General features: G+C 42.5%; 1 protein-coding gene across 2 annotated transcripts in view; it reads right to left on the bottom strand.

Moving 5' to 3' along the window:
- The window catches only part of foxo3b (forkhead box O3b), a 43,461-nt gene extending 32,608 nt beyond the window's left edge, over positions 1 to 10,853 (bottom strand). The window contains exons 1-2 of one of the 2 annotated variants that reach the window (XM_051408501.1): positions 10,574 to 10,853; positions 9,508 to 10,235 (exon numbers count right to left, since the gene is read on the bottom strand). In XM_051408501.1, the coding sequence (XP_051264461.1) occupies positions 9,508 to 10,065 (558 nt within the window). In that variant the 5' untranslated portion in view covers positions 10,066 to 10,235; positions 10,574 to 10,853. The remainder of the gene's footprint in view (positions 1 to 9,507; positions 10,236 to 10,573) is intronic. The other variant, XM_051408500.1, reaches the window with a different exon arrangement.
- Positions 10,854 to 14,764: the final 3,911 nt, after the last annotated feature.

Below are 14,764 nucleotides of genomic sequence, written 5' to 3'. Positions count from 1 at the left end.
TGATCTTTGCTCAAGATACAAGTTAAGATATTTTTTGAGATATATTTTCTGAGATATAGATAGATATAGCCTCTGATATACACAATATGGCTTTCCTACATACACAATTAATTCAGTGGCTTTTGAAAGGAAAGTATCTGAACTATGGTGTGGTTAAATGTGGTTATAAAAGCAGATAATATTGGCTCTAAGAGCAAGTGTGAGCAACACAGAAAGACTTGTGAAAGTGATTTTTTCCCGAAGATATGTCAGCAGCACATCGCTTTCACCCCCACTCCGCATTTGCCACCTCTCTTCTTCTGTCTCTCTCCTCTCTTTGACACAGAAAGCTTTATTGTAGTCAATTAAATCTTAATCAGGAACAGTAGCGCAGCCCGTCTTTTGCAGACTCAGTAATGCCAGATAGGTGGAGTGGTGTAATTGAAAGAGACAGGCTCAGAAGAAAACAAATTAAAGTTTAAAAGCCAAGAGTCGCATTGGCGAGCCAAATTCAGAGATGATCACTTCAAATCAACTACGCGCAAATGACTGTTGACAGAGTTCAAACGGTCACCGGGGACAGAGAGGAAATACTCTGACATTCACCTGCTTCTTAATGCCCCGAAATACAGAAAAACATTGCTCTTAATTTAAACTTCTGCTCAAAAAATATACACACTATTAATGACATATGAAAATATGGCTGAGAGGGTGTGCTTATGGTATGGTGGTGTGTGTATGTGTGGTGGAGAGAGTTGATTACAGAGGAGGAGGCAGCGGAGAGGCAAGGGGCCCACTTCAGCAATGTGGTTATCGGAGAAACTGAGAAGCAAGGCCAGAATGGGAGGTATGTGCAGTCTGAGAGTGTGTGTGTGTGTGTGTGTGTGTGTGTGTGTGTGTGTGTGTGTGTGTATAAGCAAAGGGGGAGGGGAGATGTGTTCAGTGGGTCACTCTGTTATCAGCTGTCACCCAAACTGTGAGTCGTTCCCCCACCTGGTTGACAAGTTATCAGTTGCTATGGAGACAAACACGGAAACAACTCCACCTCCCCATTGCCGTGACGACACATGCATGCATGCACACGTGTGCACACACACATGCACATGCACATATAGCACTTGAGGGGACAGGAGTCATTAACTGTATTCTCCTAAAGACTCTTTTCTGCCTATTGAGACTTCCTGTGCCCCATTTCCTGTACGATATAAACAAAATATTTCCTTTACTGTATTCAAGCTCACTGCTCTGTTTGCTGCATCAATACATAAATGAGCTGGATAACAACTGGTAGAGGAGGAAGGAGGCAAAAAAGAAGTCTTCTGTCAGTGTCCCACCAGATAGACACATTTGGAGATTACTTAAAGGAATAGTTTGACATTTTGGACATATGCTTATTTGTATGGTAAATATGTAGCTTAGCTTATCAAACAGCTATGGGGCTGTCCATAAATGTTTAGTAGGGGAAGTGGGGGTGAAAAGATAACCTTCAACTCAATACATAATAGATAAATATATTATTTTGAGTTGGGGGGTGGGGTTTCACCAAGAGGAGGGTCCAAAGAAAATATTGATAACACTACGGAGGATGTTGCATTTTATTAAAATGAATAAGATTCAGCCCCCCTCCCCACATTAATTATCTTAATAAAATCCCTAGCATGGCAAAAAAAAGTGCAAAAGTTTTAAGGGGTTTATCTTGGTTCTCAGACAGGACCAGTAACTTCCTGGAGTCTTTGATAGTAATCTCCCATAAAACCACAACTTCTCATTTTTATTTTTCAGTTTTTGAACAGTTTAAGCAAATTAGATATAACATGTTAAATAGTAAGCTTCAGAGGCACTGGTTGGCGGTTTTTGTTATCTTTGGACAGAGCTAAGATAACAGTTTCCCCCTGTTTCCAGTCGTCATGCTAAGCTAAGCTATCTGCTGCTGGCTCCAACCACATATTTATAGTAGACATGAGAATGGCATCTATCTTCTCATCCAATTCTTGACAGGAAAACACTGAACTATTCTTGCAAGACTTACACATGTACTATAGAAGAAAGTCCACAGCACTGAATGCTGACCACCCTTCAGTCCCATCACAGTTAAAGCTGCTTGTAACTTACATACAGCAGTGTTGTTGCATCAATGAACTGCTCAGCAAATTCACTTTTCACAAATATCTCTGTAAATGTGAAAAGTGGCCACAGATGCTTGCTTAACTGACTCAATTTAACTCAACTGACTGGCACACTTCTGCAAACACTGTGTGCAGACATGTTGGAAGGGTTTTTCTGCCCATCAGCACTTTTGTTTAGCATATTGTGTATTTGCAGACACATCTTATTTAGACAGAACAAACTGAGAGCTGAGAGTGAGGTGTAATTGTTGGTTTCCTAGATGTTTTATTTAGGCTATTCTGTTGCAGACACACAGTATGTGTGAGCGACATGTCCACAGCATGATTTTCCAGTCAGACCGGTGTTTCTCATAGTAACTAAAATGTTTCTGCTACTTTTGAACCTGCTAGAGAAACTTGTCCTTAGTTCAACCCTTTTCCTCTAGAGAGGTCAAAGATCAAGCTCAACTACAGAACAGCAAGTCTGAAGTCTGGGAAGAATTCAATGACTTGTTTTGAAGAACATTTCACTGACAGGCAGAGGTTTAACACTGGTGCTCCAGTTAAATACTAGTCTTTAACCACTAGACAAACCACTACAGTCCTCTGTTCTACCATACTGAGCTGGTACAGTAATGTTGTTTGTTGTGCAAGATGTTAAAAAGAGATCTCTACCTCTATATACCCTTTCTGTTTTATGTTTCTAGGGAATTTCTGTCATTACAATGCATTTCTTGCCTACTGTACCTTACAGTTTCCATTCACCACCTCTTGATGATTTCTTGCAACTTCAGCTGTGTGCTTTGCCACAGTTATCTGGCAGGAACACTAGTTTTTTATGCTCCAACAGTTAGAAAAGATCAGTGTAATCTGATGTTGTATAAACTGCTGAGCGATTGTTTTGCAGTGTGAGGGTGCTTTGATAGCAGGATCAGAAATGTTGGTGATTCAACAGGCCCTGGAAAGATACTGAAACATGATAGTTCTTCAAGCTGTAGTTTTGTACAGCAATGAACAAGTTTAAGTTAGTCTTCTGGGAAAATTCCACCAACGATTTGTTATCAAGACGGCTGTGGAACTTTACAGCCTCAGCATATAACCAGTCAGGCTCACTAGGGATTTATTGCTTACTAACAGAGTTTGAACTAAAGCAGGATGACTAATAAAGTAGCTATTATACCTCTATACTGCTGCCTTAAAATACAAAAGGGAAAGAACAGTTAAACATTTTGAAAAATACATAAAAAGTTAGGTGATAAGACTGATACCACTTGCATGTCTGCACAGTAAATATGAAGTTTCTGCCAGCAGCCAGTTAGTTTAGCTTAACAAAGAGACTGGAGAAAGCTCTGTTGAAAGAAGCTGCTCTCCTAAAAACATGTCAATTTTGTTACCTAGCTTTTCCCCTTTGTTTCCAGTCTTTATGCTAAGCTAAGTTAACTGGCTGTTGGCTGTAGCATATTGGCCGTACAATCTTCTCATCTAACGCCCAGCAATAAAGCATATATCCCAAACATTTCAACCTATTCCTTTAAGTTACTGTATGTCCTGCAAGAACTCACACTTACTGTACATGAGGCAAAAAGTCTGTTTAATCCCAGCCCCCACCTTTAACATGTAATCAGTATGTGAGACACAAGTGTTGGTATTTTAGATGCTATCAAGGACTGAGTATATGCAGGCAGCTGGTTTCTCTTTTGCTGTGTGTGTGTGTGTGTGTGTGTGTGTGTCTGTTCACATTCAGATACATACAAAACACACAACATATAAATCCTATGACCTGTCTGCCCTTAGGTCATGTTTAAAATCTGCCTTGAACTCTGGGATTTCTGCAAACAGCTCAGCCCAGCTGGGCCACATCGAGGTTTTAAGACCATTCATTTCTTTTACAATCTGCATATTTCACAGCAGCAACAACAGTGTGGCCATAATGTCTCAAGGGACTCAAAAGAAAACGCTGCAGAGTTACCACGATGGCCACAAAAAGACAAGAAGGAGTCAAGGTGCTATGGAGTGTAACGAGAGCAGAGGCCCAAGATTTATCTCCATTCATTAGAGCCCACAACAGATTTCAAGAGTTGTGCTTCAGAGGAGCTACAGGGGGACGGCTTGTTTTTGCTCACCACAGTGTTTTACATCCAGACAAATGAGGGAGCTGGCAGGAAAATAATGAGGGATGGCATGGGAGAAAGAGAGTGGAGTGAAAATGAGGAGTTGGAGCAATGAAAGAGAGACAGAAACTGTGAGAGAGGGTTAGCCTTTAGCCAAGAACAGGCTCTTAAAAATTAATACAGTGATCTGAATTCATCCCGAGCGCATTGAATAATTGAGAAGTGTCTTTGAGGAGAACAGATCATGCCGAGTGTGACAGAGTTGGGATGGTGAGGACGCAGAAAATGATGAGAAAACCAACGAGAGAGACAAAAATCTGATTTTCTTTCTGGCAGATACAAATACATCCACCAACACTCAGGAGGCTTCAAAACAGAGAAGTCAACTAGATTATTGTATAGCTGCAAGTTTCAAAGCCTGGACTCATAATGAAATAATGAAAATTTGACAAATCATCCGTGAGTTTTTTACCTAAGGTTAGCTGTTCCCTGGTTCCAGTCTTTGTGCTAAGCTAAGCTTAATGGCTGCTGGCGGTAGCTTCATATTTACCATACAGATAGGAAAGTAGTATTGATCTTTTTGCTAACTCTTGGCAAGAAAGCCAGTAGGTGGATTTCCCAAAAGCCTATTCCTTTAAGGATAGTTTTAATGTTACAGCATACAATCAGATAGTGTGTTTCCAATATTTTAGTAACAGTTTGGTGAAGATCCTTTCCTGTTTCTACATGGCAATGCCCCTGTGCAAAAGGAGAGGTTCATGCAGAAATTGTTTTCTACATTTGGCATTGAGAACCTTGACTGGCCTGCACACCGCCCTGACCTCAACCCCATCTAACATCTTCAGGAACAACTGGAACCGTGACTACAAGCCAGACCTTATCACCCAATACCGTGACCAGCCTCACTAAATCTCTTGTGGCTGAATGGGAGAAAATCTTGTGGAAAGCCTTCAAATAAAAGTGGAGGTTGTTATAGCTGCAGATGAACGTAAATTGTTTTGGAATGAGACGTTCAGCAATCACATGTGGGTGTATTGCTCATGTATCTGCACACTTTGGGCCAAATAGGGTAATTTTCCGATGAAAAATCTTGATGCATTCAAACTCCTCAGGCATCTAAAGAAAAAAAAGTGTCCATTGATTGGAAATGGAACTAGAACAGAGCCTGGGGGTTCTCCTCCACGCAGAGGTTGACTGCTCAGGGTGACACTATTCAGACTTGGAGGGGTAGAGCTGGTGGGTTCCCATAACCCATCGCCCCCTTTAGCCTCACCCACCCACAAACCCCTCCATTGGGAATCACAGCCAGAGGGCAGTTGTAATACACCAATTTAGAGCAAAGCTTGTTAATTTACTCCCTCAGCCCTCCTCCCTTTCCTCCTTCTACTGTCTTCATGCCCACTCCCCACCACCAACCCCCTCAACTCCCCTTTTTATTGCCTTTTTTGCTTCAGTTCCTTCACCTTGGCACAGTGCCAGCTCCATCTGAGAGGCCTCAAGATTTCATTCTGACGACCTGAGTGCACACACACACACACACACACACACACACACACACACACACACACACACACACACACACACACACACACACACACACACACAGACAAACCCTCTTTCTAGTAGTATTATAAGAATTTCCTTACTAGCCAGTCTTCTCATATAGACCTCAGATAATCCTTTCAAGTTTAAATTCCAGCCACTAGTAGCCATGTCTTGCAGGGATATTCATGGCTGACTCCAGGATCTTAACACACACATAAAGCTCACCCCACTCTGCATTGATGGACAGCCAATGAGAGGCTTAATGTTGTTTTCTTTTCTTTTTTGGCAGCCCCTTTCCTTTTGTCAACCCCGTCCTGCTCTGATAGGAACAATAAATAATTTCAGCCCTAAAGAATTAACACTTTCAGCGCGCTAGGCCATTAAAATGATAATCGACATGCCCGGCGGGCTTATGAGCACCTGTTTTCCATACGCCTCCAGACAAAGTCAGATGGGGGAATGTGTGGAGGTTTAGCACGGTAGCCTCTGTGTATCTGTCTCTGTGTGTGACGGTGGCACCATGGATGAACCTGTTCTTTTTGGTCTCTTTGTAAAGTATGAGATCAAATGAGAAAAGGTGTCTTTAACACCTGTGTTCATGACTCACTGGTTTGAGCTGAACATGAAATAAATAGCCATAAATTAAACAAGGACACTAAAACAAATCTACGTGTTAAAAACAGCCTCATGTTGACAATGATCACTACTCCATGTGACCCTAGGGGTCTTGAACATTAAAATAATCTCATTAATTAATTCTAATGAGTTGAACTAATTTCAGACCCCTGTTTAAATTAAGACCTGCAGCAGACACTCACAGTGAACTCTGGTGATAAGCCTGAACATGACCAGGCAAATGCACTGTGTATGTCTGAGCATGTCTGTCAGTGCGGGAATGTATAGCAGGTTTAAAAACACACAAGCACAAGTAGAAAAGAACTGTATGTACCATGAATTTGAATCTGTGTGGACGTTACAACCTGCATGTGTTTGTGTGGAGTGTCACTGTGACATAAGTAGGTCTTGGCCTGTGATGGGCAGCTGCTGGGAACAGGGAGCCTGTTACAGCAGGGTTAAGTAACACTAGAGCACAAGGTTCACTGCAGCCAGGAATACTTGCACACACATGCACGCACACGCTCTGATACATACACCCGCCTGTGTACTTGCACACAAATACACACAGGTGCACCTAATCTTTCGATTATGCAAAGACACACAGGTGAAAGACACACACAGTCAGAGCGTAACAGGCGTGTTTACAGGTGCTATTTTGAGATGCAGCCCATCACTCCCCCTCCATACCAAAGCTTCTCTAAGCACAAATTTCAGCAGCCCTGAACCAGACATGGCCCTCCAGGACAGAACTCCTGCTGGAAACCTCACCGGCTGTGTTGGTATGATGTGTGTTACTAAAAAAAGGCTCCACTATTTAAGCTGACAAAGTCTAAACAGCAAGCAAGAATTATTTTGATTTGTTGATCATGAATGATTTATTTCAAAATGTATCACTAAAAAGACTACGGTTGGGTATCATTTCAAATGTGTCTAACAAAAGTGCAGGGTTTCCCCCAAACTGTGAAATTTTGATTTAAATATGGAATTTTCTGATTTAAGAATAAGTCCTTATGATTATGAATCTGAGCAGACATTCGATGCCAGTTGACAGTACTGAGATCAGGGTTAAATCACAGTCGGCACTGTATGTACTTTTGCTTCTTCATTGAGTAAGAACAAGTAAATGACTAAGCATTGTGTTACTATTTAAAGCCTGTGCGGTGGTGTCTTATGGTTAAAGACAATCTAAGGTGATAAAAGATTTCCTAGTGTTATGCTTGGCTGTCTTAATCTACTTTTACCAGGGCTAATGGTTAACTGACAAAGATATGAAATAGAGTGACGTAAGTGGGAACCTGGGAGAGAAACCCAGGGGGATTACTAGGATTTGCTCAGCAAATCTCCTCAACAAAGGTGCCCTGGCTGCATGAAACTGTAGGTGTTCAAACCCTGCTCTGTGTGGAGGTGAAACCTAAGAGTCTCTGAGAGTGAAATGGAGAGCGGGGGGGCTCTGAAAAAAGGTTCTTGTGCAGAGGTAGTCCTCTGAACACCTGGCTCTGCAGACCATCTCTGGTTTCATGGGCTTTTTACTAAAAACCTAACAGCAGCTTGTGGCATGCTCGGCCTTCATGCTGAGTTATCTGCTTGGAGTTGCAGAGATCTGTCATATTAAAGAAGTCTATGTAAACATGCTCCATCTAAACTGTACTCATTTGTGATACTGTGTGTTTCCACAACTGTGTTTGCAGAAGAAAACAACTAGAGTCTGTAATGAAAAGAGTCTCTTATATGAAAACTAAAATAAGGCACAGGTTGTGAGCTGCAGGCGAGATTTATTGACAGACCATGTGTAACACTAAACCACCAACAGCCTGGCCCTCATGCCCGAAATTCCAGGAGTAACAGCCCTGCATGGTGACGGTGAACCCGGCCTTGACTTGGTGGGGCTACACACACACACACACACACACACACACACACACACACACACACACACACACACACCCTCAACCTCCCTCTTTGCTCTTCACTGAAGCATATCACATAGCAAAACTTGAGAAGCCCTGACAAAATATGGCCTATAGGCTCCACACCCCCACGGGCCTGGTCCTCCAGCCTCTGATGGGTGTTATTCTCTGCTCTGTCTTTTGGGTGACTGCATAGCTGCCTTTAAAAAACATTTACCCTTAACAGCACACCCAAACTCCCGGCAACCCAGTGGTTATGTAATTCCCCCATGGCAGGATCAGCCACCTTGGCAGTAGCCTACCTGACCCAAGAGACTTACAGATTCCTGCCAAGGTTTACATAACAAATGGCAAACAGGGCCACTGTGGTTACAGTGCAGAAATGTAGCCTCTAAATATAAAAGCTAAAACATGAAGTGATAAAACCATAATGGCACTATAATCTCACTATTCACAACCACACAAAAAAATCCTCAATGACTGCAAGAGGACCTCATGCATTCTTCACAGTGGAGAGGTCTTCTCAGGATTTACACTTTTCCATGCAGCATTATTGTTGAACCGTTTTGTTTACATCCAGCTCCTTGTCCTATTAATGGATTAGCTGCTGTTCAGTAAACTGCCTTATGTAATTGTGTCATACTCGCAGTCTTAAACGGGGTTGCATCACTCAAAATAGGCTACTGTGTTTCCAGACAAACCGGTTACAACGTTTCTGTTTGCTCTAATTCCAGCCATGTGACTGTGACTGTGGCCTCGGAGGAATATCATGGACATCACTCATCAGAAACGTCAAATGAAAAAGACAAAGGGGATGCTTCTAGTGCGGTTTCATTCAAAACACCGCAACCTTTTTTTTTTTTTTTTTCATCTATTAAATATCTGTGAATGAGAGCAAAATATCACGTTTGGGTCAATTTAAAAAATAACTATGTGTAGGTCACCAAACCACGCGCTGCTTAGAAAGATTAATGATCTTAAATGCCTCCCCGATGTGATTTTTTTCGACGTTTTCGGACTGATCTGTAATTTCCATTAGAATGATAATGAGAGGAATAATGAGTGCCAGACTTTCCAAATAGACGCTCGTAAAAACTCGACTGCGCTGGCATAATTGTGTGCGTGTGTCTGTGTGTGTGTGTGTGTGCGTCAGTGGGTTTACAAGCCACATGCTTTTTGTTTTTGTTTTGATGGAGGAAGGAGGGGGGCTGGGTGGGTGAGTGGGACGACTCCGACTCTTACCTTCCATCCTGCAGAGCTGTTGCTGTCGCCTTTGTCTTTGAAGTAGGGGATGGATCTCACCATCCAGTCATAAATTTGGGACAATGTCAGTCTCTTGTCCGGCGTGCTCTCAATGGCTTTGGTTATTAGGTCGGCGTAGGAGAGATTCCCCCACGCGTTACGGCGAGATGATGCTTTCCTCGGGGTCTGCTGGGCGGCCAAGCTGCTGGGGGTCAGCGCGCCAGAGGTGGCCGCCGGAGAGTGCGCGGAGAGCGGGGAGCCTCCGCTCTCCTGGCCGGGGGAGGAGAGCGCTCCATCGGCCACGGGGCTGTTGCTGCTCTGGTCCTCTGTCGCCAAACCAGAGCCATTGACACTGATGTTCGTAGGGGTGGCATTATCCTCATCATCATCCTCTTCCTCCGGTATAATATCTGTGTCATGGCTCTCCGGTTTTACCGCGTTTGAGTCCGGTCGTGGCAGCGGCCAGGTGCAAGACCTGGGCCGTTTCTGGGGCTCGAAGTCCGGGTCGATGGCCACGTCTAAGTCCGGGAGTGGGTCGGGGAGCGGAGCCTCGGCCATGATCTCCTGCTCCAGTCACAATCTCGCCCCCGCTGCCAGGTAATAAAGTTACAAGACAAGAAATGAAGAGCTGTCAAAGTCGCGTCCCATGAATGCGCGCTCCCGTCCTTTGTTGCTATTCCACACCAGCGAAGTCCCAACAGGGCCAGGAGCAACTTAGTTATTAACGCCTGTTGAGGAGATAAAGCCACATAAAATGAACCCAACACATTCAGCTAGAGCCAAGCAAAAAAATATACAATCAACCTATGTGTGCCAATGAAGCTACAATAAACTACTTATTTAAAAGAAAAATAACAAAAACGGGATTTAAATGTAGCGATTCGCCTCTCTGAGCTTCACTTCATTATAAAGCACTACTTGCTCATGAATTGGAACTCTACACAAATTCCCGTCCTGGTGCGAGGGGTCTGAATCCACCCACCGGAGATCAATGGCTGAGGAGAAAGTGCTCAAACCTCATCTCTCTGGGAAATAAATCCGCTCTTTAACACTTTAAATGAAATACCTTGCACGGCCACTCACTTGCGCTCCGTGGTACAAAAAAAAAAAAGAAAATCCAGAAGAGACTAGATCCCGGATTGTCCGCGACCACTTCCAGATGCCATATTGACTCTCTCCTCTTTCACCCCTCAAGTGCGCTCTGCGATATAGAGACAGATAGGATGCGTGCAGGGCAAGTCAGTGTCGATGTGGAATAAGGCTGCCACCTCACTCTGGGTTACTACTGTATCTCGATTTGCTCTCTCCACACAGCGCTGCACGTACACACACACACACACACACACACACACACACACACACACACACACACACACACACACATTTACGTACACACAGACAGACACGCGCATGCAAGTCGATCAAGGGCCAGCCCCCTGGATCCTGTGCATGGGATCGCCTTTTAAAGAGACACTGCAGTCCAACAGGACGCAGCGCTCTGTGCGCAGGTGGAGGCTGAAACACGTCCTGACATGTTAGTGAAAGGCACAGAAATAGAGGCACACGACAGGGAAAGATAAGGACTGTAAAGAACAGACATTTAAGTCGAGCAATGTGTAGATGTGTAATGTGCAAAGGTTTTTGTTTACTGTCACAGCCCACAACTTGTGCTGTTAAAAAAAGGGTTGTTTACATGTCTTACTTTAGTGTGCAGGATACATCTTGGTGTCACTGGCACTACAGATGTGCTACAGGTTTCTATTTTGTTAACATCCATTTATTTAGATTTTTAAAACAGTTGTTTATGGCTGCAAATGATAATTGTTTTTATTAGCAACTGTTATGTTATGTGTGTTGTTCCAGATTCACTGATTGTTTGGTTCATAAAAGTATGGGAAAAAGTTTATTACAGTTTTTCAGAGCCAGAGTTGAAATATGTAAATGGTCATAAATGGCTTGTTTTGTTCGACCAATAGTCCAAATTTCAAACATATTTAGTTTATTATCATAGACAAGACACATATTCATATTTGAGTGGCAGCAACCAGTAAACTCTGGACATTTTTGCTTAAGAATGACTTAAAATAATGCTGATTTTCTGTCATTTGATTAATTGACGAATTGTTTAACCTCCAACAGATTAATACTGTATTACAGTGTTGGAATAGAAACTGTTCTTTCAAAAAGACCAACAGTCATCATCCAAAACATCTGAAGAAATAGCTGTTTGCAAGAGTGTTTTGTGCAGATTTTATTAATGGTGCCACCTCAGCAATTCAAATATTATATATATTACAACAATTCTATAAGAGATGAATCACAACATTAATGTAAGAAACAAGATTTTATCTTGGAATATTATAAAAAACTTACTAAGTAAATATTTCATATTCTAAAACATCCTGATCCTATTCATATACGGTCTTCCAGATGTAATGTAATATACTATTGCTGTATGTTTCACAGTATGAGTTTAATTTGTACTGTATGTATGTTACTATGTACATAAAGAAGCGTTGTATCATATGACATTGTTACATGTTACTGACATGATGGTGCTTCATAATAAAAGCATTTGAAATGTCATACCCTTTCATTTTCATGCACACCGCTCTCTCCCTGCAGTGACTGATTGTGCCTTTAATCAGCGGACCAGGTTGTCAATCACGTCTGTCACGGCGCTGAGGCCACGCCCCCTTTCTGGAGCCCGTTCCACCTCGTTCAGGATGACGTCATCCAGTTTATTAGCCAGAGAGATAAGGGGAGAAATCCTAGATGGTTCTCCATCCTGTAAGTGATGCTCTGGACCTTCCTCCTCCCCCTCCTCCTCCTCTTCCTCCTCCTCCACCTCCTCCAGGATCAAAACAGCCTCGTCCACATCTTCTTTGTTCCACCGAGGGCTGCCTGACGTGCAAGGTGCGCGTCCACCTGCGTGTGCATGTGCGGTTTCTGTGCAGGAATGCGCATTCACAGCTGATCATAACAAGATATCACTTCAGTATTACTGCATGGAGTCATGGTGTGTCTGTGATACTTATATGTGTATTTTATTATGATTTTTACATCACAATAATATGTGATTTTTGGGTAAGTGCATTTCTTACATTGCAGTATATTCAACATTAAAACATTCCTCTAAATAAACAGCATATTACCCACGTGCCTGTGTTTTGTCTTCATCAAAGTATTCCCCATCAGCAAGCAGACAGAGATGCTCTCACAAAAGGTTGGACATTATTGTCATAACTATGTGACATACATGTTAACCAGGCAGGTTAGTACAGCACACACATTCATTTGCAGCAGCAGTCTGGAGTCTGTACTGTACAGGATTACAGGAGATAGTCGGTCTACACGTACACACATTGTGATGTGATGGTTTTTGTTCCCTTCACATCAAAGAGAATTCCTGATGCAGCACTTTGGCTCCTGCAGAGAACTATAGAGTTAACAGAGAGAGGTTAGGGTGTCTGAGTGTGCGTTTGTGTGAGTGTAGAAATACTGTAGGTAGTCAACTATCAGACGGAGATATTTGTTCATCTTTTAAATGCTTTATGTAAAGCTGAACCAGTACATTTAAAGATGATTTTAAGTATGACTTGTATTTGCTATTGGTCGTTGAAAAAGCATAGCATCTGTTTTGTCTCCTTACAGCTTTCCACGATGAGCTAGCCAGCAAAGGATGAAACCTTGATGAAAAATGTAATTCCACATTGCTACTGCCTGTGAATGGGCTGGCCTAATGTTCTTCAAGAGCCCCAGCATTTGGTATTGCAAGTGACTGGCTGTGCAAGGTATTACAGCACCAGTATTTTCTTAACCTTTTCGACTGTTAAGATGTTTCTGATGTGTCTTTGTATAGACCACAACACTGGCTTTCATTTGCTTTTTTATCTGGGTACAGATGTGTACCTGCACATGAAATTGTTTTCCCCAAAACTTTCCAAACAAGCTTAATTAAACATGTTGATCTATGTCACATGGAACAAAATAAGTGTCAGACATGTCCCTTCAGTACCCTGCTGCAGTGTCTCTAGCCAATTTATGCTGCACCAGGATAAGCCAGCTTTACCCTAGATGCCAATTTGAGGACCATATTAGTGTTGCACAGGGGCACATTAATGCATGCACACACACAAACACAACACCAACACATTTGTATTATCACCCTTTTTCTTTAGATAGGACACACTTCACTCTGCACTTCATTACGTCTTCCAGGTTGGAGCCATGTAACATAATGCAGCCTGTTCGTATCAGGACAATATTGGAGCTCCATTCAGTATTTAACATTTTGGTATTGTCAACTCTTTTCTTTCAAAACTTGATTTTATCCATGTTTACCAGACCTCCTCACCTTAAAGTCTTATAACTGTATAAATCTAAATCTTCCTATTTCAGCTGAGAAAGATACAAAAGATGAAGCCATCCCTCCGTCAGTATGGTGTATCAAAACTGTGGTCCTGAGAGGAAGGGGAGTCTAGGACCACCTATCTAAGCCAGCGTGAATCATCCAATTAAGACAATCACAAAGCACTGCGGCCATCTCTGTTTGTGTCTGATGTTTCCCCCAAACAGCATAATGCTCTGATTGGATTAGGGCCTCAGCATAGGGCATGATTGATTTTTCTTTAATTGAGAGTTATAGTGGGATTGACTTGGGGCCTTGCTACTGACTCAAGCTCTTTTTAATGATACACGTCACCAGCATGCATCTGTGCATGCACGCGTGAGCGCGCACACACACACACACACACACACACACACACACACACACACACACACACACACACACAGTCATTTGGATCTTATGAGATTATACATTTGTTGTTTCATCATACTGGCTGCTTGGACACTTGGTGCAAACACAGTATTTATATAACGCTCTCGGTTTGGATACTGTACGTGCTGCTCACTGTTCTGACTGTAGCTGTCAGGGCGGGCTGGTCCAGGCTGGAGTGGTGCACTAGGATGACCTCATCCTTACATGGACGCAATAACAAACCCTGTACGATTGGTTGCCCGCTGCTGCCACCTACAGGCACATAGGAAGAAGTTCCAAAATACCACAGAGAGTAAAAAAAATGACGTTTGCCTTTTAATTACAACTACAATGTAGATGAAAAAAGAGAAATGTGATTATCCTCTAAAATATATTATAGCTTTACAGATCATTTTGAAGGACAAAATGTTATTTTTTAATTTTATGTTACAAACTTCAGTTTGGAGTGACAGTCATAAGACAACTACTATCAAT

The sequence above is a fragment of the Dicentrarchus labrax genome, unplaced genomic scaffold, assembly GCF_905237075.1.
Source record: "Dicentrarchus labrax unplaced genomic scaffold, dlabrax2021, whole genome shotgun sequence".
Lineage (NCBI taxonomy): Eukaryota > Metazoa > Chordata > Actinopteri > Moronidae > Dicentrarchus > Dicentrarchus labrax.
The sequence above is the reverse complement of the archived record's forward strand: the minus strand, read 5'-3'. Positions and strand labels throughout refer to the sequence as shown.